At 37.0% G+C, this 27,689-nt stretch overlaps 1 protein-coding gene across 2 annotated transcripts; it reads right to left on the reverse strand.

Annotated features, from left to right (window-relative positions):
- Nucleotides 1–2,419: 2,419 nt before the first annotated feature.
- On the reverse strand, nt 2,420–26,331 carry LOC137956223 (protein LONG AFTER FAR-RED 3). 2 transcript variants are annotated; one of them, XM_068803608.1, is made up of 16 exons: nt 26,210–26,331; nt 25,978–26,114; nt 25,346–25,447; nt 24,640–24,690; nt 22,860–22,932; nt 22,649–22,755; nt 22,444–22,567; nt 22,145–22,339; nt 21,840–21,925; nt 20,392–20,499; nt 20,139–20,234; nt 19,952–20,050; nt 19,756–19,830; nt 4,747–4,878; nt 4,514–4,629; nt 2,420–3,008 (listed from the first exon to the last, which is right to left on the reverse strand). In XM_068803608.1, the coding sequence occupies exons 1-16, from the start codon at nt 26,295–26,297 to the stop codon at nt 2,831–2,833; spliced, it is 1,767 nt and encodes a 588-aa protein (XP_068659709.1). In that variant the 5' UTR covers nt 26,298–26,331; the 3' UTR covers nt 2,420–2,830. The 2 variants fall into 2 exon arrangements, with proteins under 2 accessions (XP_068659709.1, XP_068659711.1); XM_068803610.1 differs by lacking the exon at nt 24,640–24,690.
- Nucleotides 26,332–27,689: the final 1,358 nt, after the last annotated feature.

The raw sequence follows: 27,689 nt of genomic DNA on the forward strand, positions 1-27,689 counted from the left end.
CTTTTTCTGTTGCATCCCAAGATGAATTCTAGACCTTTTTCTTGTTCTTTGCATCTTTGTTTGTTGGTAGTGTTATACTTTCTAGATTTGGACATTTGTTTTTCTATGCCCTAGTTTTTCATACGCATAACAAACATTAGCCTGTTTAAAATATTTATCATTTTTATTCGTAAATTGGCCTCTTCTAAAAAAGTTCTTTTTCTTATACATTTTTTGAAGATGCCTAGTGATAAAGCTCACTTCACCGCTTCTTCAATAGTGTCATCATTCACACTAGATTTGACCTTACGAGCAAGAGTTTTCCTCTTGTGTTGCTCTTCCTCTTTTTCTTTAGGCTCCTTCTCATATGCTGGGAGGATCTCATGTAGCTCTTCCGAGCTTATTGTTCTAAAGTTTTCCTTCACATGAATGGTTGTCTTCTTTATGTCCCATGACTTTGGAAGTGACTTCAAAAGCTTGTCATTTTTCCTATACAATGAAATTTCCTCTCAACTAGAATGTTCAATTCATTTGTGATATGAGTGAACCTAGAGTTCATCTTAGCAGTTGATTTGCCAGTCTTCATCTTGAGTTCTCCATATTGGGCTATCAATAAACTAATTGTAGAGTCCTTGACTCTAAAGGTCCCTTCATGGGTAACTTCAAGTTTATCCCCTATTTCTTTGCCAATTTTGCATATAAAGACGTTGTTGAATTCATTTAAACCTAAGGCACATAACAACAAGATAATTGCCTTACAGTTTGTTTTGAAATGTTCTTTATCTTGATAAGTTAGTTCATTAAAGTTCCTAGTAACAAGATGAGCATCTTCTAATTTTTGTGGCTCAAATGAGCCATTCTTCACATGCCAATGCCCCAATCTATGAATTGGAGGAAGAGTTCCATTCTTACCATCTAATATACATAATTTACTCTATTGAACAATGATAAGGCTCTGTTTGATCATGCATTATGTCTCTCATTTGCATACTCATATATGATCGATCAATCCAACAGGTTTGATCAATCATGCTTCATAATTTTTTAATGCCTCAACAAGATTAATCGATCAGTCCACAGGGACTGATCAATCATGCTTTATAGCACAATTTGGCCCAGTTTTGTCTAATCGATCAATCATCCTGATTAATCAATCATGCTTTATATTTTCAGCCAATGTACGGTTTGGATGATCGATTATTCTAGCTCTAGCAAACTCTACTATCATTGTTTGCCAATGATCGATCATGTCAAAGACAAGTTAATTATCTAGACTTCAAAGCATGATGAGAATTTATCCAAAGTGATTTTAACATGTTTGAAAGATAGTAATGCATCTATAAAACATGTTATGAATGCAAAAATGCCCTATAGCTCCAAAAATTTCATTTGTACCTCAAGTTTGAAGATTTGAGGTTGCTCTCTTACATGGATAGAATTCTTGAGATTTGCTAGACAATTTAGACTCTAATCTTCAATTCTTCATTTCTTGATACATATGTGGAGTTCGAGTTCTTGAGATGCTTATGTCGGTTCTTTGTATACATTTTGATCTTTGTATCTCTTGAAGGAAAAGCCTCTAAAATGCTAAATTTTAAATTTTTATATCAATTAAGTTTTATTATCATCGAAATATGGATGGTAGTTAACACTCGTTCAACTACTTATGTACAAGTTAAAAGAAAAGTTTCCTTTTGAAAATGATGTGAAATCATAACTTGAAAAGACAAAAACAATCTGCACAATTTTATTCGTTTATCTACTAAAAGATATTTAACTATACAACGAATTAAGAGATTGATTTAAAGATATTTAACCATACAATGAATTAAGAGATTGATTTAGTATCATCTAATTTTTAGGGGGTGAAATAGGTAAAAAAGAAGGTTAGATGATTATTTATTTTTATGGGGGGGGGGGGGGGGGGGCGGCGCGGGAAAGGTTTATAGACCTACGTAAGGTGCACCCGATTTTCAATTTGCCCATAAAATTTAGATTAAATAACTCAAAAATGAATTTTTCTTATTCTACATTTCTCTCTAATCTCAAGCATTCGTGATTGATGTGTATTTTAGCTCTTTTATTTTTATCATTTGAAATACAAATAGAGGCGTATGACAGTCTTAAGCCATTGAATATACAAGGTTTGCATCCTGTTGAAGCTCATGGAAGATGGAGGTTGGAGAGGCCTATCGTCGGAAAGATATAGTTTCAAGCTTGTCACTATAGACTTTGAATCATCTGACAAAATCGGTAACGAGACTATCGACTTTTGAGGTCGAAACAGCTGATACTGATTATACTGCTGTCAAGCTGAACATTGTCGAAGCAGTGCAGTGTTACAAATGCTTGCAATTCAGCTCGGATCTTCTTGAGCAAATTAGCTCCTCCTGTATCTCGTACAGATCTAGTATGAATTTGCTTAATTGAAAATGTCATGGAGAATAAATGTCGGTTTCCTTCATAAAAGACTTGTCCCAAAGGCTTTTGTCATTTGAATCCCTTCAAAATCCGTCTTCCTCTATACAAGTATAGCCTACTTTACCTCCATCTAACCTTTTTCTTCCTTTAAATGTCATTATTATCTCTACAATAATTAAAAAAATAAAATTAGAAGTAGTTCTACAGGAATTCTATGCTTGCATCGGAGCCACAAGGCAGGCAACTCCAGCAAACAATCAAAGCCCCTTTTGACAATTCAGGTAACAGATAGCATGATTTATAGTACAATATAACTGTAAAGCATAGAATATAACGAGTATACATGATGTAACCTCGTTTCCTGCCAAGCAGGAACACTGCTGGTGCCCACTAATAGTAAATCCTGCTGTCCCAATGTCAGAAACTTTGGCTAGTCAGAGAAATAAGCTAGTTTTCCACCCACGTAAGTTGCCAAAACTGAGGCTGATACATTTTCCTCAAAGTCCTCCCATGAAGTAGATAACACCACAAAATCTGCCAACTTGCCTGGAGTTAAGGATCCCAGTTCATGATCGAGGAAGCATGCAAATGCAGCTGAAATTGTGTACCTGCCATGGCGTGGCACTTTAAGTCAAGAGAAAGCAAATAGAACAAGCTAGAAAAGAGTAAAGAAAGGCATAAATGTATCACAGAACGCTGCCAATTTCGGCCAAAAGTGGAAGAAATAGTACTAACAAAGAAAACAAAATATCTGGTTTCGAATTGTAATAAAAAAACAAAAAAGCTAGACTACTATCAAAATTAATAAAATCTAGAAATCTACAAGGTTTATTTGCGAAACCAAATAACAGATTCAGTTTGCAAGAACTAATGGGTGCCTGGCCCTGCTGCAATTGTTCAATATCAAGTACGACTCAAGATACATGATTCCAAGATCCACCAGCACATTGAAATAAATATTGACCAAAACAAAGAGTTAGTACCGTGATACACATTGGAAACTGTAATGCTTGTACAGTTCTCATTTTTTTCATTTGGCATGTTACCGTTGGATAGCATTGCAAAATGGCATCAACCAGGATCTTCTCACTTGGCATAAGAATGTTTAAGAAATTGACTCACAGAAAGTTGCACGAGATTCAGTTTGAGGCAGCAGAAATGTAGATTATAACTGAAATGGAAGCCTCAATGCTTAAAAAGGTTCTCACATTAGATGTCAACCATCAGATGGAAACCACCACCTTCATCAAAAGAAGAATGACAGCCAAAACTTAATTTATTGGAGAAACGTGAAAGGAGGCACAACAACCAACTGAGAAATTCTACACCAACATCGTTGTCTTATTACAATGTTGGATGCATGAACTTATCAACATAAACCTTCCTCCATTGTGCTCCATGTTATTTGGTACCTCGATTGCAATATCAACCTACTTCAAGTGAGATCAACCTACTTCAAGTTGTTACTCACTGATTCCATCTATTCCTGTCGTTTATGGTCATTGGCGAACCTTCTCGCTGAGGCACTATTAGGTCTTCATTAGACATATCGAATCACCAGCAATTACTCTCTTCTTTCCCACAAATATTTTAAAATGAAGGGAAAATGATGAGTTTTTGTTTATAACATCTCTTAACAGAGTCAATTGATTTCTTCAGATACACCTAATGATAATGCAACCACAGATGGACAACAAAAAAAATTGTCAATAGGACAGTTGTGAAATCTGACCATCAGAATCAATTTAAACTATAACCAACTACCATCTTAACCGCATAAATTTCACAATACGTGGCAATGCTTGTCCAGTCAGCAAGATCGGAGTTTAAAGGTAGAAACACATGATGTGACCTCAAAAGCTATGTAATTTACACTGACTCAAAAGAATTTTTCTATAGGATATAAAATCCCAAGAGCACTCTAAACAGACAGTTATCTAACTCACTATGGCACCTTATAATTCTATTCACTTATTAACATATTGAATATGTTTAAAATATTACCAACCAACCAGACTTCCATACTGCTATTAAGAAGCGATAGAGAACCACATCCCGATAACCACACAATAAATATAGGCAATAGAATTATATAAATAAGAAATCTCCTTACGCATTTAGAGCATCGGAGGGTTTCACACGCTCAGATGCTATCCATGCATTTTCCCAGCCAGGAGGTATTCTCCTCACCGCAGTTCTGATGCCTTGCAAAGGGTTAATATCTGCAACCTTAGTGAATGACAAAAAAAAAAAAAAATTGAAGTTAATCCACATAACAAATTCTAAATTAAAAGCAAAGAATCAGAAAAAAGCTTATTAATGCAAAGCCAGTTGTAATATGCTCACTGGCCAATCAGAACCAAAGGCTATCTGAGCACCGCTAGATAATAGAGACTGAAACAAATATGATCCCCTCTGAGCCCTATCCACACCAAGCTTCTTTTCAGCACTATTAGCATCATCGAGAAGATGATCTGGCTGTTGAATGCACAAGATAATGATAATAAGTATTTAACAGTTAAGGACATCCAATGGAAGAGTGTGAATCTGCTTCACTCAGAAAAGGATGGCTTCATTCATGTTTCCAAAAATATTGTTAGAGAACATAAGAAAGTAGAACCCAAATCATACAATTCGTCCTAGTTAAATAAAAAATTCTATTCTGGAAATCATTTGAATCCTATTCAATCAAGGACTTCTCATGTATAGACATTATGAATATAACAGAGCAGAGTCAAGTTTAGTATCTTGACCTCTTCTTTGCCTCTATCTCATGATGTCCCTATGTAATTAAGGAGCAAAAAATGGGGCATGACATGTCAAAAGACAAAAGGGTGGAATATGAATAGTTTGAAGAACTTGAAGAAGAATCTGAAAAGACGACCTTTCAAAAAGTAAAGCCAAGAAGATCTCACCGTATTGCTGAGAAGGCAACTCCTCAAACAGAAAATATTGATACATTCTATTTTCACATTAGGCCAATAAGAGCAAGAAGTTAGTTTCCTGCACGAAAGAGTATTTTGCCTTTAGTTGGCAGGGTTTTAATGTCTTCTTTGTAATTTTAAGGGAGGAAGCTGGGTAAAAGTGGTATTTTGTGAGGGAATAGGGAGTTGTTGGGTTTACACCATGTTTTGTTATTTTTTAGAAAAGGTGTGTTCCATTAAAGCCCAAAGGCAAACAAGAAAACTATAGAAGGGAACCCCGACAATGAAGAATTGGAGGGTAACCCCCTCTCTGGCTGAAGAATCAACAACACTATTTGCTGACCTACGAACATGAGACCAGTTACAAACAACATACCTAGATAAATCCTGAATTTCAAGAAAATGTTGCCAATGCCGCCAAGGACAATTCTTGCCTTCAACATGAAGCTTCCCTTGAAAGCAGTCTTTGAAAATTTTTAAGCCATGCGTAAAGGCTAGGAGCTCAGCAATGGTGGAGTCAGTAATGCCTAGAAGCCCATCAGCATTGGAATTCTGAAAGACCCCACGGAGCCAGAAGGCTTAGGATTTCAGAGAGACGAACAGTCAAAGAGGTCAAGCACAGGTGGAAGCCATTCCACAAGTGCAATTTGATTGAGCTAAGAGAGATTAACCACCTAGGACCAATTGCACCTGATACCCAACCAAAACCAAGAGACCAACTGAGACAAGATCTTCTCAGCAACAACCGACCAAGGGGAGGAATTCTGACTAACGCATCTATTTTTTTTTTTTTGAAATGAGACTAAAGCATCTATGATTACTGTGAAAAAGAAAAATAAGAGAGTATAAACAGAAAAAATGAAGGAGATAAGAGGGAAAAGACTTTGAGAGGAGAGACTTTTTGACAAGAATCTCATTGGGAGTTGTGCTCGATCCCCTCATCTCTTTATTAAGTGAAATAGGTCAAAGTTACAAAAATCCCCTATACACTTAAAATCACTTTAACCCTTGTACCTCCCAATATACAAAATCAAACATATGAAACTAAGTCTGGTGACATAATCAAATATATGAAACTAAGTCTTGTGACATAATCAAACATGTAGAACAAGATAACGTAGATTTCAGAAACACCAGCTGATGTGAAATGACTAAATTACCCTTAATAGATTTTTTAACACTCCCCCTCAAGTTAGAGGATAACAAGACCCAACTTGTTACATAATATCACAAACTCGTGTTTACCAAAAGCTTTAGTGAACACGTCTCCAATTTGATCACCAAATCAAACATAGAGAGTGATGACCTCTTTCCTCATTATTGCATCTCGATTAAAATGACAATGCACCTTATTATGGTTAGTTCTCTTATGAAAAACTAAATCCCTGCAATGAATATTGCTACCTGATTGTCACATTACATAGTCATAGGTTCATCTTGGAGTAGATCCAACTCTGTTACCACAGATCTTACCCACATTAATTCACTGACAGTATGAGTCATTGCTCTATACTCAACCTCAGCATTAGATCAAGATACACCATTCTATTTTTTGTTTCTGCAACTTATCAAATTATACACTTTCGGTCCATTTTCAAACTCACATAGTCTACATCTGAAAAAGCTTCTATCTTCAAGTGATTATGAGGCTTAAAGAAGATACCATTTCCAAGAGACCATTACAAATATCTCAAGATTCTTTGTACAGCCTCTAGATGAATTTTGCATAGACATTCCATAAATTGACTAACTACACTGACAGCAAAAAATATGTCAAGATGAGTAACAGTAGCATATATGAGTTTGTCAATTGGTGGGTGATACATTGTCTTACCATTGAGTTCAACACTAATCATCATGAAGACCATGCCCAACTTCCATTAGAGTTTCAAGTGGCATGACACCCAATAACCCATATTCTTGCAGCATATCCATGACATACTTCCTTTATGTCAGCATAGGAGCTGCCTTGACTCTGGCTACTTCAATCTCCAGAAAATATTTCAGTGAACCAAGGTCTTTAGGATAAAAATATTTTGTGCTTTTACTTCCTCAATACCTGTCACATCACTGCCAAACAATACGATATCATCCACATAAACTAATAACACTACAATTCAAATGACATCTTCAGAACAACAAGTGAATGATCACAGTGACTTCTGGAGAATCCAATTGACTAAACAACTTAGCTGAATTTCTCAAACCATGCCAGTGGGTTTTGTTTGAGACCATATATAGCTTTCTTGAGTCTCCAAACTTTATTAATCTCCCCTTAAGCAACATACCTAAGAGATTCCTCAATATAAACTTCATCTTCCAAATCATCATACAAGAAAGCATTTTTAATGTCAAATTGACATAGTGACCACCCCTGGTTTACAATTATAGAAACCAAAATCCATACACAAGACAACCTGGGAACTGGAAAAAAGGTTTCAAAAATATTAACTCCATAGGTCTATGTGTAGCCTTTTGCTACCAATCTAGCCTTGTATCTCTCGATAGAACCATCAGCCTTATCTTTCACCATATACACCCATCTATATCCAACAATTGTGGCACCTAGGGGCAAATCACACAACTACCAAGTCCCCCTATCCAATAGTGTCTCCATCTCAACATCCATAGCCTGCTTCCAATATGGAGAGGGAGCAGCCTACATTGAAGAAGAAATAATGCAAGAGGACAAAGAAAAAGCAAACTGTTTATATCGGTCAGACAACGAATCAAAGGAAACAAAGTTTGACTGTGGATAACGAGTACCTTTTCGAACACATTCCCGAAGAGCAATAGGAAGAAGTAAATCACTTACCTTTGGATTAGCAGACAAAGTGGTTTCTGGATCCGCTGTGAGGGAGGGATTTTTACTCTTGACGCGAGAGCACCTGTCTTTTATGATATACTTGCACTGGTTTCTCAACAGTAACACTAAGTTAAGGTCCTGGAACATCCTCTACAGGTGTAGGAATAACTAACTTGCACCTATAGTAGAAGAGGGAAACTCGTTTATAGTGGAGGAAGCAAAGAAGAGAGCATCCTAAAAAACTGTTACATTGACTGATACAAATGTTTTCTTTGTAGAAGGGCAAAAGCATTTGTATCCCTTTGTATCCTTGAAAAATACATTTTACTGTAGACATTTATCTCTAGATGGACCAAACACATGTGCAAATCATACACATCCGAATACACGTGGAAATAATGGGAATAATGAAACGGAACGCAATAAAAGTTGTATGGGTATTTTATCTCCTAGAGCAGAAGAAAACATTTTGTTGATGAGATAACATGTTATAAGGACTGCATCACACCAATATGACTTGGGTACATTCATATGAAATAACATGTTACGTGCAACTTCCAACAAATGATGATTTTTATGTTCAACTATTCCATTTTTCTGTGGAATAACCACACAGGATAACTGATGAATAATCCCTTGACTCTGAAAAAAAAATATCAAATTTCTTATTCATGAATTATCAGTGCAAAGTACAAGAATAGAAGTATCAAACTGGTTTTTATTTCATTTTAAAAGTTTTGAAATACACCAAAAACCTCAAACTTCTTCCATAGGAGATACACCCAAGTACATCTACTAAAATCATCAATGAATTAAAAAAAAATACTTATAACCAAACAAACTAGATAAGGACCCCAAACATCAAAATGAACAATGTCAAAGAAACGATTGCTCCTGATACAAGAAAGGTTGTTCAGTGATGCTTCCTAGCTGGCACGATTTACACGAAAGCGAAGCACTGGAAGAAAATGCAAGAAAAAGCTGAACCAATTTTGTTGGAGAGGGATGACCTAACCGTAAATGTCATTGTAGAGGTGAGACTACAGAATGTAAAGCATGTAGTGTATTATTTGGTGAGTGGTTCTCCAAATAATACAATTTACCCCTCTCGTGTGGAACTAATCATCCTCTTTGTCATGAGATCCTAAAAAACACAATGGGTAGAATAAAAAGTTAATAAATAATTCATAGATTTAGTCAACTGACTAACCAACAATAGACCAAGAGGAAACTTGGGAACAAATAACACAAACTGAGGAGATATGAATGTAGGGGCTACTATACCGACACTTTGAACCAATAAAACAAAACCATCAGGTTGAACCAATGAAACAAAACCATCATCTAAGATACATGCTTAATATCAGATGACTCTTTTAAATCTGAAAATAAAAAGATGACTCTTTTAAATCTGAAAATAAAAAGATGACATACCAGACAAATGGGTTGTAGCTCCCGAGTCAAGAGCCCAAGTGGACGATTGATGCACATGAAGAACAACATACTTGAACTAGCCAAAGTGGATGTAAGAATGGAAGTCTGAGCCATAGATGCCAAGGAAGAGATAGTTGAGAACTGAGCCATACGTTATATTAGTTGTTGTTGTTGTTGTAGCAGTCGATGCATTTCATCAAATGATCGTGGTATAATATTGCTTACCACCTCGGTATGAGTTTCGCTACTATCATGAATGGTCGAGTTTGCCCATGCTGGTTTACCAAACTTCATCCAACACTTATTTGAGAAATGGTTTGACCTGCCACAATGATTACATTTCCTCTCAGATTCGCCATCACCTTGGCCTCGAGCTCGAACAAGTCCATCTCTACCTCTGCCTCTATTGATACCGTTATGGCCTCTAGAGGATCCTATAAGACTAGAGGTATTAAGTGCAGAGGCATTCACCACCTTAACTCCTTTAGCACCTCGGGGTACAACAGCAGTATCAACGTGCATGATTTTTTTGAATGTAGTAGACAAGGTAGGCACATCATCTGAATCAAGTAATTGTGCCTTTAATCCATCAAATTCATAACCCAAACCATCAAATAATTTACCAACCAGCAACTAGTTTTGTTGCTTTCTTAATTCCCATTCATCAATAGTGAATAGATGATATACATTTATCTCTTGCCATACTCCTAGAAATTCATTTTAATACTTTTTAATAGGTCTGATACCTCTCTTGAGACTAAATAAATTTGTATATAACTCATACACTCGAGATAGATTGCTCTCTTGTTCAAACAAGGATTCTATGGAGACACATCTCTTTTGAAGTCTCACGTTTCATAATTTGATTCCTCCATTTGGAATCAACACTGTTTACTATCCATGTTATAACTAGGCAATCTTCTGCCTCCCAATCATCCTTCATAGGCACAGGAGGGTCATCTCTGAAATATTCTGACTTTTGCTTGGCCTTTAAAGACATTCGTACAAATCTGGACCCGCTAAGATAATTCTGCCCATTCAATTTTTCCAAAGTGATAACAATGGTATCTTTTCCATCAGAACTCCCTACTTCCCTTGACGGAGTATATACCTCATCGGAATCAGCCATATGTACCAAAAAATAGTCACGACCAGGCAATTACTGTTAGGAATTAGACACCCTAATTTCAAACTAACGAGAACAATAATAATAATAGCAGAAGAAGAAAAAAGCAACCACAAAAAATACAACAAGATTTAGACAGGTTCACTTCAAGCTAAGACTACGTCCTGTCTTTTGTCGTTGTAGTAATCCACAATGAAGATGAAATAGTTTACAAGAAAAATCGCACACACTTACAAGTGTTTTTCTCTAACCTCTCTTGGGCCGCAACTAAAGATCCTTCTTCAATAATGAAATCCTAATAGCGGCGCCCCAAATATAAAGAGAAAACTAGAGCAACCGCAATACAAGAGTGAAATCCCCACACTGCCCTTAATTAAACAACAATCAATATATTGTGGATTTTTCGAGGGCTCCCTGCTCCCCTTCCAACCCCCACGACGACCTTACCATGAAGGTTGATCCGTGTACCGACTCAGCGTAAGGCATTGATTAGGCTCCACAACTTCAAGCAACACGATAGGTGTACAAAGTAGGTGGGCTTCACTTCACAAAAAATAGGGTTTTTATGCAATCTATGTTGAACCCTGATACAATTTCCACCAATCGAGAGTGAATGTACACTTAGAACCACAAATCGACAAAAAATAGGGCTGACATCATCTTCCAGGAGGATGATGTAGTCAAGGAGCCAAGTATGGGGCTGCACACCAAGCAAAGGGGAAATTTCCCCCAAATAAGAAGTCCTAGGACTATCTCATCAATAATGGCACTTAAATGCAGTAATGGCCAACAACACTAAGGTTTTTGGTAGAAAAAGAGAAGAAAGATGATTTTTTGTTGAACCAGTAAGGCATGAACCTCACGGAACCTCGTTCTCAGATGACATAGTCTACAATGGAGTGAAAAAACGCAGAATAGAGGCTTCCAACCAGGATTCATTGCTTTGATACCATTGAAAAAGAAAATAAGAGAGTATAAAGAGAGAAATTGAAGGAATGAAGAGAGGAGAAGACTTTTTGAGAAGAGTCTCATTGGGGCTCATGCTCAACCCCCTCATCTCTTGATCAAGTGAAATACGTCAAAGTTACAAAAATTCTCCTATACACTAAAAATACTTAAACCCTTATATCTCGCAATATACATAATCAAAGATGTTGACAAAATAACATAGGCTTAAAAAACACTAGCTGGTGTGAAATGACTAAAATACCCTTCAGTAGATTTTCTAACAATTACACTCCCCCTGTCGAATTTCTAGAGAAGAAAATAATTCATTGACTTACTGATTAACTGAGTACAATAAACCTCTATTTATCATAGAAGAAATAAGTAGAATCAGATTACAATTAAACCCGCAATGTCCCAGTTACACCCAAAGTCAAACACTAAAAACTAAGTCCTAAAACAATTAAACAACTGAACATAAATAGAAGACTAACATAACTGAAGCTCCTTTTTAACTAGGATTCTTATATGAGACTCTTGTAAGACTCCATCATATTAATTCTGACTCTGTGAGACTTATTGCTGAGAGAGTCATGTAAGACTCTCTCATACTTGTTATTCGACCCTCCCCCCTCAAGTTGGAGTTTATAACTTCAGCTTGCAATGAAAAAAAAATTGTCTTCAAGAAAAAAATCTTCATATTGTACTCCCTCAGACTTAGATATTGTGGTCACATAAAATTTGTTTACCATAACTCGTAATATTTTTCATTATAAATTGTACTTCATCTTCTCAAATGGTAGCAACACTCATACTTCAAATCCGGAAGGAGGCACAACCACTGTAATACTCAACTTTCAAACTGAATTCTTACAATTCAGTAATTCTTTCAAACTCTCAAAATGGTCAAGCTGGCCTTAATTCAGTACACGATGACCATGTACTGCCCGTCAATGGTCGCTGCTTTTGCTGTTTATGCAGCAAACTGCACTTTAAGAAAGAGCCCAATGTGGACGGAGACCCTTAAGTGTTTTTTGAGCCACAGCTAATTGATTGTGTGAAAGCCTTGATAAATTTTCACTACATGGCAGCAGAGAGTAAGCTCAAAGTGGTTTATAAGAAATACACCAGTCCCGATCGGAATTGCATCACTTTGCTCCCTCCTGAAACAATGTTCTCTGAGGAGTTGAAGGTTAACAACTGATCAATGTGAATCGAGGAAGACAAGTCGGTTGACCACGACGGAGGTGAAGTCATTGGACATGGGCCCATCACGCTTCTGCTGCTCTCACTGGAATCTATCTTCGAAGAGAACACTGCTGCCCTCAATTCTCTAATCTTGACAGCACACACCTTAAAAGCTGTGTTCCAGCCAGCTTTGTCGTCCTCCTTCCTCAGTCCTAGTTATACTAGGACAACACTTGGAGGTTTTAGAGTTCCACGGTGACAAGAGTTTGCTGAAGCAAGGACTCAATGCACAACTCCAACATAGAGCACACCACCGTTCATCCAAGAGGATTTTGGGAGTGAAAAACACATCATATGCACCTTTTTCAGTTAGCAGCTTCCACAACTCATCAACACTCTTATCCTTTAGGAGAGCAATTATGCCTGCTACCTGAGCAGATGGAAGCTGCCCACATGGAGATGAACAACCGCTGTCTGAAGTTCTGTGATGTGCATTAAAAGAAGAAGAACCCAGAGGCGAAGCTCGAGATGAAGTTGAGGAGCCAACCACTGATGGAGGATACCAAGATTGAGAAGGGATCTCTTGTCTAGGTGTCTGCAACTGTTGCTCCTGTTGCTCCCAATCCTTTCTCAGCAATTGACGAATACCAAGCCGGGGGTCACTCAATTCCTCCATCCTGCATCAAAGATTGCAGCTCTAGCAGAATCCGTTCCAGAGCATTCCAGACCACAGCACAACGAGTTTTACAAAGAAATTGACATATTTCTCAAAGAGCACCCAGGAGCTCAGCAAGCCTAAGAAGAAGCGACTCTGCCCAAGTAGCAATTGAAAACGCTGCTATGGCGGTCTGGTAAAATTTCAAAGGGTGCACCTACCAAGGATATCCAGCCAGCAGCAACAGAAACATTGTAACTTAAGTTTTGTTGGGAGAATCATCTTTGCTCAAAACCTTGTAGCGATGTAATGTGCATCAATATTACTAAGGGATGACTTAATAAAAGAATCAGTGAGGAAGCCAGTAAGAGATGACTACAATGGAACTATTACTGCTCTAATTCCATGATTGTGGGGCTAAGAAGGAAGGGAATGTGGAAGGAAGAAAATAAAGAGACTGGAACTAGTGCTTAGCATATTGCAATATGTAATATTGGCATAGAAACCGATAACAATAGCATCCAGGGAGATGGTTATGATGAAAAAAGATAAATTAGGGTAAGCAAAAGTAAAAGCGACAATGAAGAAAAAAGATAAACTACACTAAAACCTGGTAGGAGAGAGAAGCACACCATCTCTGTAAACTGAAGTTGTGTCAATTTACAAACCCTGCTCCGATACCATGTTGAATTTCTAGAGAAGAAAATAATTTATTGACTTATTGATTAACTGATTACAATGAGCCACTATAATAAAGGAAACTAGTAGAATCAAATTATAATTAAACTACTAATTTCCCGTTTACACCCAAAGTCAAACACTAAAAGATAAGTCCTAAAATAATTAAACAACTGAATATAAATAAAAGACTAACATAACTAAAACTTCTTTTACTGAGATTCTTCTGTGAGATTTCCTTCCTATGAAACTCTTGTAATACTCCATATTAATTTTGGCTCTGTGAAAGTCATGTAAAACTCTCTCATACTTTTACTTCAACACACCCCAAAGTCCCCAAGAAACGAAGGCTAGGGGGACTTTGAGCATAACGGAGTGCAATAAAGGAACTGGATTTCTGGGACAAAGAGTCACAAAGCCACTGAATGAGCTAGGAGCACAGAGAGAGAGGCCAAACAAACCAAAAAAATGGCTTCAAATAGACCATGAGTAGCTGCAATGGAGAAGCAAGTGGTCCATGGACTCTTCCACATGGCTGCACAGCAAGCAAGAATTACAATGCAGAACAAAACCCCTCTTGATTAATTATTGTTAAAATTCAGGGGTATTATAGTAATTTCTCATGAGGGTAGATCTGTAATTTGTTAGACAAAAGTGTCATAGAGAATCTAAATGATGTGGTTATTATGTAATTCGAAGAATATTTTACGTACACGTCCTTAAGTTAGGCGTTAGGCCTTTTTTGGTCTTTTTGTAAAAACACTTAAGTGAGAAATAAAACCTGATGGGTGTTAGATTTTTTCCCCATCCAGCAGGTTGTATGACATCCCTTTCTCCCCTATTCTTTTTCTTCTTTTTCTTCTCTTTCCTCTTCAATTTCTCTTCTATTTTACTTTCTTACATGGCATCAGAGCAATTCAATCCACAAATTCAAGCCTCGTTCAATGCCCTCATCCCTAAAAAAGATGGGGCAGAGCTCCCATCTGACTTCCAATCAATCAGTCTCACCACCGGTGCATATAAGATGATTGCGCGCCTCAGAGCGGTTCTCCCTATTGCCATTCACCATGGCCAAAGTGCTTTTATTAAGGGAAGGAACATTCTTGATTCGGCCATGGCATGTCACGAACTTATCCACCATTTCAAGGTTCTCAAGCTCCCCAGATTCATCCACAAGCTTGACTTCGAAAAAGCATTTGACATAGTTAATTAGAAGTTTCTGGACACCCTCCTGGGGAAGATGGGATTCAGGGGAAAATGGCGCTTCTGGATCCAAAGCTGCATCTCCTCTGCAAGTTACTCTGTCCTTCTCAACGGAACTGTTTGTGGGAATTTTAAGGGAACCAGGGAAATCAAACAGGGAGACTCCCTTTCTCCCTTGCTCTTCAATGTGGTAGCAAAATATCTATCCTCCTTGATCTACTCGGCCAAGAACATGGGATGGCTCCTCCCCATGACAAATTGCACGGCCTTTGATATTCCGATCCTCCAGTTTGCAAATGATACTATTTGCTTCGGGGTTGGTACTATGGATCAGATAAAAAAACTGCATGTTGTTTTGGGATTATTTGAATTGGCTTCTGGTTAGAATATAAATTGGGGAAAAACCACTCTTCTTGGCTACCACATCGATCCAGCTAGGCTTCAGGATATGGCGGACTACTTGGGATGCACAGTGGGAAATCTACCAACTATATATCTTGGGCTCCCACTTTTTGATTCTCGGCCTTCGGCGTCACTATAAGCCCCCCTCATTGAGAAATTTGAAAAGAGGCTAGCCACTTGGAGGGGTAAGCTCTTATCTACAGCGGGGCGTCTTATTCTCCTCAAATCTTGTTTGGCAGGGCTGCCAAATTATCTGCTATCATTTATGCATTGTCCAGCCTCCATTTGCTCCAAAATTAACGCCATCCATCGGCAATTTCTTTGGAGAGGATCAGAAGACACCTTCAGATACCACTTGGTTAGTTGGAAGGATATTTGCATGTCTCATAATAGGGGAGGATTAGGCATCCGGCCTACGAGGGAAATGAACCAAGCTCTTAAGCTCAAAATGGATTTGGAACTTCAACATCAAGCATAACAGTCTATGGAGGAATATGGTTAAATTCTACCTTCAGTTTTCGGGTGCCTGGTGGAGAGAAGATGGTACCACTCGCTTCCTATCCCCGATATGGAAATCAATTTATAAGCTCCTGCCAGTATTCAAAGATGCTACCTAGTTTCACACGAGCAATGGAAAGACCCTACTCTTCTGGTCGGATGAATGGTGTGGTCCCTGCTCCCTCTTGGAGGACTTACCAGGGCTGCATAGGGTGGCTAGAGACCTCTCTTGCTCAATGGCTGATTCTTGGATGGATCAGTCGTGGAGTCTCCGTTCCGTTGGGGATTAAATGATGAGGAATCTTTGGCTTTTTGCTCTCTCCTTACCTGACTCAGCAATACTATTATCTGGGAGCATTCAGTTGATAAGTTGATTTGCAAGCCCAACATTAATGACCGATTCACTATTGCTTCTGCTTACTCTCATATCAAAAAGCAAGACTACAGTATTCATGAGCACAAGGTAAATCTGGCTTGGAAACTCTCACCGCCAAGCAAAATCAAATTTTTCGTGTGAGGCCATCAGAAAACAGATCCTTACTTCTGACAACCTTCATAGAAGAGACTTCACCGCCCCCGATCTTTCTTGCCCCCTTTGTGATGAGTGCGATGAAACAGTCAAGCATGTCCTCTTACACAGGGGATTTTCTTGGCAAGTTTGGATGAAGATTTTTTAGAAGATTGGGCTCCCAATGAAGCTACACCAGGACCTCTTCAACACCTTTGAGATAGTTAGAGGGATTCGCCTTCCTCGGCTGGGCAAGTTAATACTTTCGGCCTATCTTGTGCATATTCCATGATGCATTTGGCTCGAGCGAAATAACCGGAGATTCAACTCCAAAGCTTGCACCCCGGACAACACAGTTTCACATGCCATTGGCCTCATCTCAAGCTGGCTTCATACAAGGAAGGAATTTGCCGCTCTATCGGGTGTTTCCCTTTGGGAAAATTGGAACTTGATTGTTCATATGACTAGCCCCTGCAGGACTCCGATTATGGACATCTGGGATTCTCCCCCTTGCAACTGCATTAAACTCAATTTTGATGGTAGTGTTATTGGTTGTCCTGGGCCGGCTGGAGCAGGTGCTGTTTTCAGAAGTCACAATGGAGACTCTATTCTTTCTTATGCTGGACCAGTGGGCATTGCTGATTCTAATGCTACTGAAGTTAGTGCTCTTCTATTCGGTATCCAAATTTTCAAGGAACATCTCCATGGCAAGTTAATCATTGAAGGAGACTAGAAGACTATCATCAGTTGGTGTTCCAAAGAACACTCCCCCATCCTTCCCCCCCTCCTTGGCGTCACTAGCCTATCATAGATTGTATTACTGAGATTGTATCATCTATCCATTGTAATTAGAATCTCATTCCTAAATCAGCCAACTCTTTGGCTGATAAATATGTAAAATTCGGAACTTCCCAGCAATCTCTCATTATTTGGGAAGGCTTCCCTCCTTTGTAATTTGCTCTTTTGAGCTTTTGTCTTAATAAAAATCAGTATCATTTCAAAAAAAAAAAAAAAATCCAAAAATTTAAGCCAAAAGTTGAATTTTTCTCTTCCTAAAAGTTGTGTGCTTCCAGGACAGGGATTTCTCAATAATCTTCTACTAATTGAAATCAAATGTCAGTTTTTTATTCTTCTTTGTGGCTTAACCTAAGAATTAATGGCCCATGCTGCTAACTATATTAATAGGTGTCATTTCAAAATTAAAAAAAAAACTATAGTAAAAGTGTGTTGTCGTGATCCTACAAAGATCGTATGAAATTCTGAAGTACCACCTAGAGACTTATTGCTGGTATCACCTAGTGCAAGACACAGGTTTGCCTGTGCAAACTTCATAGGGCTTTTTAGTTGAATGTAATTTCATCCTCAATCTCTGAAATTTTTATTACTAGAAGTTAATGAGTATTAAAAAGGGTTTTTTGTAAACCCTAGTTCAGTATTTCAAGGTGTGGTGCAGACAGGTGCATATACCTTTTTTTACAGTGAAAGGTGTTTGTGAGTGTCTTTGGCTTTGCATAACTGCAGTTATTGTGGTTGTAAGGAGGAATTATTATGGCAGATTTTGGATAGGTTATTACTCCTACTAGGAACATTGATTCTGTAGAATACAAGGATTATGTCAGATTACTCCTGTTAAACTTAATGGCGCTAACTATCTGAATTGGTCTCAAGCAATCAAAAAAAATTTGATTGCACAACAAAAAGCCAAATATATAAGGAAGGATCGTCATGATCACATAACCAAATACTAGGAAGCAAAGGATCATCAAGTTCAAACCTGGATGTTAAATTCCATGTATCCTCATGCAAGTAATCAAGTTGTTTTTATTTTTATTTTTTATGAAGAGTGAGAATTTTATAAAAACAAGAAGATAAAAAGATACAACCTAAAAGGAGGGGCCTCCCACCACATCAAGGGTTTGGAGGGATGTGCGCCTTTTAGCCTGAGAATCCGCAAGGTGATTTGTGGACCAAGGAATATGAGTCCAAATACAGTCAAGGGATGAAGAGATGCTACAAACATCTAAAAAGATGTCCCAATGCCGCCAGAGAGAGTCTTGGATTTGGAGCACTAATCAATGACCACTTTGGAGTCACCTTTGATGATGAGGGGACTAGAAAACTAGTCACAGAAGATCTTAAGGCCATGAAGCAAATCAGCGAGCTCAGAAGAGGTGGAGTCATCATGAATAACTCCTCCAAAACCCACTGGCCCGGGACATCCACGCCCCCCCTTGAAGAGAAGTTATAAAGCAGGAGCTCGAAAAGGAACATATGCACAAAGAGAACACCGTCAAGGAGCATTTGAAGAGTTTGAAGTGCAAACTTGCTGGATTTCTGTTTTCCCTTTAAATCTAAAGTGTGAACTTGGTCTTTTGGGTGTATATTCACATGCAAACTAAATTTTTTCATGTATAAGGTTATGATAAATCAATATAGGTGTTTAGCATTTTAAAAATAAAAAATATAGGGTTGTTTAGCATCTTACTCTCTTCTTCATCTTTTTCTCCTTGCTCAACTTTTTCATTGTCTTTTTGGATTGCCCTTACTACTCTTCTCACTAAATCCATAGTTCTCTCATGGAGCTCTAGAATTAAAAGTTATAAATAATGTAGGTAGATATATATTTTGTGCCTATACACATACATACATACATATATATATATATATATATATATATATATAGAGAGAGAGAGAGAGAGACATAGGCCTGTTTGCAAGAACAGGTTCTGCACCTATGAATCATAACAGGGATGAACCGTAGAATGTTAATACTGTGAATATGCTAAAAAGTGACAAGTAAAGAAATCAGTTATAAATCTTAGTTGCCGGATATTGACACAGAGACACACCAAATATCGCATATCCCTGTGAGACTTGAACCCAGGACTTACACATTGACAACCACCACCTCCACCAATTAACCAAGCACTTGATTCACAATCAAGTGAATTTCAGTAGTGGCGTATTAAAAATTCAACAGAACAGAACCTGGACAGAAGCAATGACTGATAGCTGACCAAAACGTTTTACTGCTTCGGGTGCCAAATGCTGGGCGTGCTCAATCTGAAAATTATACATTTTGTCAATACACTAAGCATTCTTTACTCATTCACAGCCAGAAGGATTTTAACTGCCACAGCAAGAGAGGAAATAATGCAAGTAAAAGTAGGTTTTTTTAGTATACCCGGGGTCTTCTGTCTCTTAATCCATTAGCTGTTGAGATGGAATCATAAAGATCTAGCATCAGATCGTTTGCTTTATCCCCAATTGCATGCACAGCAATCTAAGATGACTCAACATAAAATATTGTATTAAAAAAATTAAAGATTATGGTACAATCTGAAAAATTAATGATCAACACAAACAACAACCTGAAGTCCCAACTTATCCAATAAGATCATCGTCTTAAGAAGCCAATCCTTATCTGTTAAATGAAGACCATTATTTTGGGGTTCATCCACATACGGCTGAGATCGCATTTTAACTCTCAGTTAGAAACTTAATATATCAATCAGCATTCACAAAAAATGTAACCAGCAGCACTTGAACAGATGCTTGTTGTTGCAAACTACCATTGAAATTTTTTAAGACTGAACAAATAAATCATATGAAGCACAATATCACCTCATAAAAAAGTGCACTGTTAGAGCCTAATGACCCATCACTAAATGCTTTAGCACCACCAAGGTAAATCCAATGACTTATAACCCGACTTCTTGCTTTAATAAGATCCTACACAAAAACAATGAGCAAGTCTTAGGTCCTTTTCAACTATCCATAGAGCCACCACACCTTAAACATCATTCAACTTGCTTGAGAAGAGTGATTGGTTGAAGGTTACCTTTGATAGAGTTGTTCTGTGCTATCAGTTTCTAAATTAATGGAGTCACTTTTCAGTCAAGTCACCCAAAAACTGATCCCCATCTATAAAGGAAGTGTTTCCCCATAACCTAGGAAAGAGATAATGTTCTGCCATAAAAAGCAAGAGGTGTTGTCTCTCAAAATGCAGGAGATACAATAATATGACCATATTCTTTGATAAGGTAATATCTCCTCTTTTCGCTCTTCCCCTTTTCTTTCTTCTACAGCTCTATTTCATGGCATGACCATATAAAGAACACTATCAACAATGATTTTAATCCCAGATACAGAATATTCAAAAAACGACTGGACAGGTTAGTGCATAAGGCTGATTAAAACTAGACCAGCACCTTGTGGAGCATTAAGTTAGAAAAACAATTGCAAAAATGCCACAAGAACATAAGGCCTTGAAGGTAAAAACATAAACATAATTATAGAAGAAAAAAACACTAGTGGTCAGCTACATGTATCCCGTATCACTATCCTAACCAATTTTGAGTCACTTCCACTATTAGGGTGTCCAACAGGGTGCTAAAAACAACTTTCATGGCTTATGAAATTTTTATTATTATTATTATTATTATTTTATTTTTTTACAAAGGATGTGTTTCATTTCAAAGCCCAAAGGCAAAAGAATATAAATCAAGAGGAGGAACCTCTTACAATGAGAGATTGCAGGTTAACCCTGTCCTTGGCTAAAACATCTGCATGACTTATGATAATATCAAACAACTGATTTTTGTTTCATCACTTAAATGGGTTACTGCTGATTGCACTTGCGTTATTTGTTGGTAATTCTGCCCTGGTTTTCCTGCTTGTCTATTCTAGATGTTTAAGGAGTAGATAAGATATCAATAGTTTAATTTGAAGAATGATCATGAGGAGAAGAACTTTAAAATGCTTATAAGCACATGAACATACTTTTTAGACTTGAGAAGTCTTTATCTCATCTAGTTTGATAAGATGGATAACAGTGGCAAACTAAGAAAGTCATGTCTTTAAAGGCTGCTAAACTAAAAGAATATATAGCAATAATGGGTGAATAACTACTAGTGATTTACCGAATTATCTCAAAAGGTTCAAAATCATAAAAATATCCTATCGCAATAGGAATGAAGTTGAACCTCGATTTTCTCTCTACGAAAATAAGAGAGACAGAAGCAGTATGTATAAAGGTTTGAAATTGCTAGTGTCAGTTGATAAAAACATACAGCTAAACGGGACCATGTCTCCATTGGGAAAAATAAGCAGACCCTGATCAGCATTTTTCCAGTAGAATCAGCCCAGTTATATACATCTGTGGATATTAGAAAACAAAGATGTAAAGAAACAATTCTATAGGACAACTAATATGCTACAGATAAAATTGTATGGTGAAAAATATGGCGTAAACATGCAACTAGTGGGCTTTTACTTGACTGGGGGAAATTTTCCTGCAAACTCAAATTATTCTTATGCAATGAAAAAAATTCAGCAAGCTCATAAACCATAAGGAAACAAATGCTCCAAACAAAACCTGAAAAATCTTTCCAGACAGCTTCCGCTGATTCACCAGGGAAATATCTCCCAAGATCAACAACTGTTGTCACGCCCCTCATTAGTGCAAGCTTGCTTGCTCTGACCAATGCATCTCTTCTCTCATCAATTGATACATCTGGAATGGATGAGAGAAGAAGTTTCATTGCAGAATCAACCAGCATTCCGGTAGGTTCTGCAGACCAAAAATGAGTGATGATGATAAAATTACACAAAAAGCTATCCATTGTGTCATCTGTTCATACCTCTCTAGAATGAAAATGATCTCAAAAACATTACCACCATTTGCGGTTCTCACAATAGTTCCACCAGCTGGATCATCAGTGTTTTTGGTAATCCCAGCCATTTTCAAAGCCAATGAATTAGCTAGTCCCATATGTCCATCCATTCTTGACAGCCAGACCTGTATTTTGTGTACATTACATATTTGTAGCCACTAAAATCTCCTCAAACACTTTTTTACTGGTTTGATATGGCATCTTACAGGATTTTCAGAGCTAACATCATCAATCCAAGAAGCTTCTGGCAGTTCTTTCCCCCAAAATTCGTTATTCCACCCTCCACCTAATACCCAGGAACCTTTAGTCTTACCTGAAAATTATCACAAACAATCAAACCCAAAAAAGGTTTTAGATGTAAAAGAAAATAGCTGCAACTACTCCAACCAGGAAAAGAAAAGGTAAAACAGGGACAACCTACTACTGCTTCTTTGACTTTTTGAACAAATTCTACTCTGCTTCTGGCATCACGAAGCTTTACTCTTTTCATCTGATTTTTTTGGACAATTTATACTTGATTAGTGCATGAGCATACACAATAGAACAAGTGACAGCAGACAGCAAAATAAAAAAGCAGAAACAGAAGTCCCAAATCAAACTACAGCATTTTGATGTCCACAAGTAGATGTGCCAATAGAAATTGGCTAAGCAGACCTACTAAGCTTACAGATCCTGTCAAGAGTGACCTATTTTGTCCTATAGAATTGTCCAATGAGCATATAGAAATAAAAAGACTCAACAATAGAAATCCATGAACATGTATTGCAAAAGAACAAATACAAAAAGTTATCTTTAGTCCAAAAGTTATCTGCAAAATCTCATGTTCTATTGTTGCTTGGATTATCACCCTACATGAATTTGAAAGCCTATGTGGAGGAGCCCTTAGGGACAGTTGGAGGTTTGTAGCACAGATGCCCGTGCCTAGGAAGGTTACAGTTGCTGAATGGACTTCCCCTCCCTAAGGAATTATAAAACTTAACTTTGATGGTGGTGCCTTAGGCAGCCCAAGTGTTGCCGGGTTTGGTGGCGTTTTCAGGACACACGAAAGGAGTCATTCTCACATCCTATTCTAGACCTCTCAGAAATTCTGATTCTACCACAGCTGAGATCCAACCTCTTAGACATGGTCTCCTAATTTCCAAAGAAACCCTGGGAGGCCAACTCTGGATTGAAGGTGATTCCAGCATGGTGATTGGATGGTGCTCTAAAGCTTTGGATCTTCCTTCATGTCTTTGGCAGGCCTTACATGGAACTATTGGCATCTCATCCTTGTTTATTTTCTCTTGGTATCAAGCGCAAAGATCAGCCAATTCTTTGGGTGAATCATTGGCTCAGCAATGGGTTTCCTTTAAATCCCTTGTTGTAATGGGAACCCCCTGCCTTGAGATTTTTAGTTTTGTTCTTTGGCCTTGGCCTTGAATAAATTCACTTTTTGGAAAAGAAGAAAAATAATTAATTGATGCACAACAATTCTAATAATTCTGAGTAAATTAAACTCAGACAAATATCTAAATGACTTTAATAAAATTTAATACTCAAAATCCTACTAACCTAACCTCATTTCGATAAAGTCCACTATATCATATATCCACTTCTCCTCCTTGGAAGAATTTTGGAAATAAGTTACTTTTTCAAATGTGTTACATAACACTGTTAAAATATTTGTTTTCTTTAGAAGAACAAGAAGACCTTTTAAAAATATCTAAAAGTCCATGTACAACATTCCAAGCCCCATTAATCATTTTTTTAGTTATTTTAACCTGTAAATGATCTTTATATAGCTAATTTTTCTAGACTTATTAGACTAATAATATACATCATCCTTGCAAGAAAATGATTTCAAAAATGATTTTACTTCTTTTCAAACTAAATTCTTTTTGTATATTTAGACACAAGAAATAAGTTCATTATAAATGTAATCTTATTAGGAAAATTTTGGACAAATATAGTTATTGTTCAGTTGGCCCATTGAAACAACATTTGGTGAACCAGTTCCATAGATATGGAATTTAAAATTTTTAGATATTTTATGAAGGTAATTCAAGGTGTTTGATATTTATTACATGACGTTTAAGAAATTCTGGTGAGAGTGGAGTTAATATGAATAGATTTATCATAGAGTTAATATGAAAAAAATAAAAATAGGTTGTTGCTTCTTTAGAGATAAAATTGTTATACAAGTCTTTTAGATTTTCACCTTGAGGTTGCGCAGTTCTCTGCTCCAGATATTTGTTCTCAAATAAACACCCTATTGAGCATAAGTGGAACATAGTGCACCAGTTTCGTAAGAAAATAAATATATAAAATAAACCAAAAGCCTAACTCCTCTCAAACACTCACCCACTAATCTCAAGTCCTCACCCAGTTTCCTTATAGACGTAGCAGCAATCGAAAATAAAGCAAATGGTCATGCCAGTGTGGATGTAATGAACAAAATATCACAACAAAGCAATGGTATGGCCAGCAAGATTACAAAAACTTTAACTCTTAACAGAACTAAAGCTGCCAATCTACAAAAAGTTCTAAGGGCCTTCTATTGGTGGCAAATATTTGCCTATGCAATTATCAAACATCAGTAATCAACATAAAAATACCACATGCTGGTTGGGGCTATCAGTACAAAAATCATCAGTGCAAAGATTTCAGATATGCCAGAAGGAATCCACCTCCAATCTGCGCCACAGATTTATACCTTCCATTGCATGCATTCAAATGCGTATAACAGAATTATGAAGTCATATAGACTCAAAAGTTTGCAGTCATAGCTGATGACCATACTTCACATAGCAGGTGCAAGTGTTAAACATAGCAATAAAAGTTGAAAGCACTGAATCAGCAAGAATATAACACAGAAACAGAAGTAGTTGCAGTAACAATGGTAAAAATTACCACTTTTGTACAACCTGCAAGCCACCAGGTATGAGGTGCACATGAGAGTCGATAAATCCTGGAACGACAAGCTTCCCTGCAACATCCAACTGCTCGGTACCAGGGCCAATTAACTCCTACAACCATAGAGAAAGAACATAAAAGTGACAACCTAGTTACTGATTGTGTAAATAAGATTGCTAACAAATAACATAATGTCATTTTTGACAAGCGAATATACTTGGAAGTCATTTTTCAAAGTTAGAAAATAATTCCATTGATCCACATCAAGAGGTATTCTGCTTCATATTATGAATCTTGACAGGCATTTGCTGTCATTTATGTACGGTTCTAGGATGCTCTAAGTTAAAAAGAGAGCTATTGAAGTGGCAAACGCGGTTCCCCTGCCGCCAATTTCTTCCTATTGTTCGTAGATATCTCTGACTTTGACTAATAACCAGAACCGAAGCCTTCTCTTCAGCCTGAACCTTCGCCATAATTCGAACAAAAATTTAAATTTGCTTTTGATTCTCTTTCATAATATCATAACACTTCAAGCACTCAAGTACTTCCAAGGACAGACTGCAAATTACCACATACTTCTCAGAAAAGAGAGAAGGGTTTCAACTATGATGCCGCAGAAAAGGAAGAAGTGAATAATAAAAACCTGGACGGAAGAATAGTTTCCAATACGAAGTATTCTGCCAAGGCGGATAGCCATGGCTTCAGCAAAAGGATGAGCAGAATCGCTTGTATAGATGTCCGCATTCTTCACTATTAAATCTGCAACTGGAGTTCGGTTTCCTGCAACAAAGAGAGAAGAAAACGAAGTAAATCAAATTTTACAGAAACGATAATGCAACATCAAAATGAGAGGCGATAAAACAAGTAAGAATTACTCGTGGTGTCAAATGCAGGAAAGAGAACGATTGCCAAAATCAGAACAGAGGTGGCGGAAATGAATAGCAAGAAATTTTTCCCCATCATACTGAGGCGGGAAATGGCAATTTAGCAGAAACGCTTAAGAAAGTGGCTAGCAACTCCTGTAGTAAGAATCACGCGCAATGTCTGAAGCTAGCTCATTGTAATCAGACGTGGCAACATACGACTCGAGGCTCGTTCAAGGTGTAATGTCAGATATTTTCTGTTAAATTTTTTATGCCTGAAAAACTACATGAACCCCTAATATATCTTTTCTTATATGTTATTTAATATATATAATTATCATGAAATAAATATATAATTGTCTTAAATACTTACAATGAATACATATTATAATAAAAATTATTAAATAAGATACCAAAATACTTAAGTGAGAAGTCAATTGTTTTTGTATAGTATTTATATTATTAGGGAAAATAATTAAAATTTTATAACCAAACAATGAGTAATAATTATGAATTTTTCGAGTGAAGTAATTAAAAATATTAAATAACATAACTTTAGTCTTACATAATGTATTTAAATTTTAAATAAATCAGTTTAAAATTACTATATTATTTAAATGATAATTTAGTTTTAAAATAAAACTAAGCATTTGTATAAATTAATAAAATTATTAATGTTATATGATAAAAATAAATAGATAAAAAGAGGACCCTCCCACCCCCTCATTCTCATCGTCTCTATTATCATCGTGTTTGTTTAAGCTATCTTTGGCTCTTTGGCACAACAACAAATGATGAAAACTGAAGTTTTATTAAAGTTAAATATGACCTTGTAAAGTGGGAAAAAGTTTTACATTGTGAAATCTTAAAAGAAGTGAATAAGTTATAAGGTTGAGTAATAAGTCTCATAAGTGGTTAGTCATTTTGGGAAGGAATCGAGTTCAACCCAACAGTAGTATTAGAGCAGGTTGAGTATGTGGGTCAAAGCCCAATGTGTGATCTTCATGTTATTCATATATTGTGGGGTCCATGAGATGAGAATCGGGTTATTTATGAGTTGTGGATACATAGCATATCAGTTAAGTGCAAACTTGGATGTGAAGTGGGAAAAAGTCCCACATTCAAAGTCTTAAAAGAAGTAAATGAGTTATAAAGTTGAGCAACAAGCCTCCTAAGTCGCTAGTTTTTTTTCTAAAAGTTTTTTCTTATATATTCTTTCACTTCTGAAATATCTCGAGTGTCATCTCTTGATATAAAAATATCATTTATATAGACAATTAAAATTATAATCCTCGAGTGTCCTATAAGAATAAACATTGAATAATCATAACTTGCTCTCACAAATCCAAAACCATATGTAACAGTATTGGTTTGTTAAACCAAGCCCTACGACTTTGTTTAAGGCCATACAAAACTTTAAGTGGCCAACATACTCGATTTTCCTCTCTCTGAGTAACAAAGCAAGGCGATTGCTCCATATAAACTTCATTAG

Source organism: Aristolochia californica, unplaced genomic scaffold, assembly GCF_029961685.1.
Source record: "Aristolochia californica isolate CCGP_79_NKW_82.1479 unplaced genomic scaffold, dmAriCali1.0.hap1 SCAF_2, whole genome shotgun sequence".
Classification (NCBI taxonomy): Eukaryota; Viridiplantae; Streptophyta; class Magnoliopsida; order Piperales; family Aristolochiaceae; genus Aristolochia; species Aristolochia californica.

What these genes read in the sequence shown, in the direction of transcription:
- LOC137956223 (XM_068803608.1), bottom strand. Translation starts at nt 26,297, where the DNA reads ATGATGGGGAAAAATTTCTTGCTATTCATTTCCGCCACCTCTGTTCTG. An exon ending in TCCTGCATTTGACACCACGA is followed by an intron (nt 26,115 to 26,209) that starts GTAATTCTTACT and finishes TCTTTGTTGCAG; the next exon opens with GAAACCGAACTCCAGTTGCA. An exon ending in CCCTCCGATGCTCTAAATGC is followed by an intron (nt 3,009 to 4,513) that starts GTAAGGAGATTT and finishes ACGCCATGGCAG; the next exon opens with GTACACAATTTCAGCTGCAT.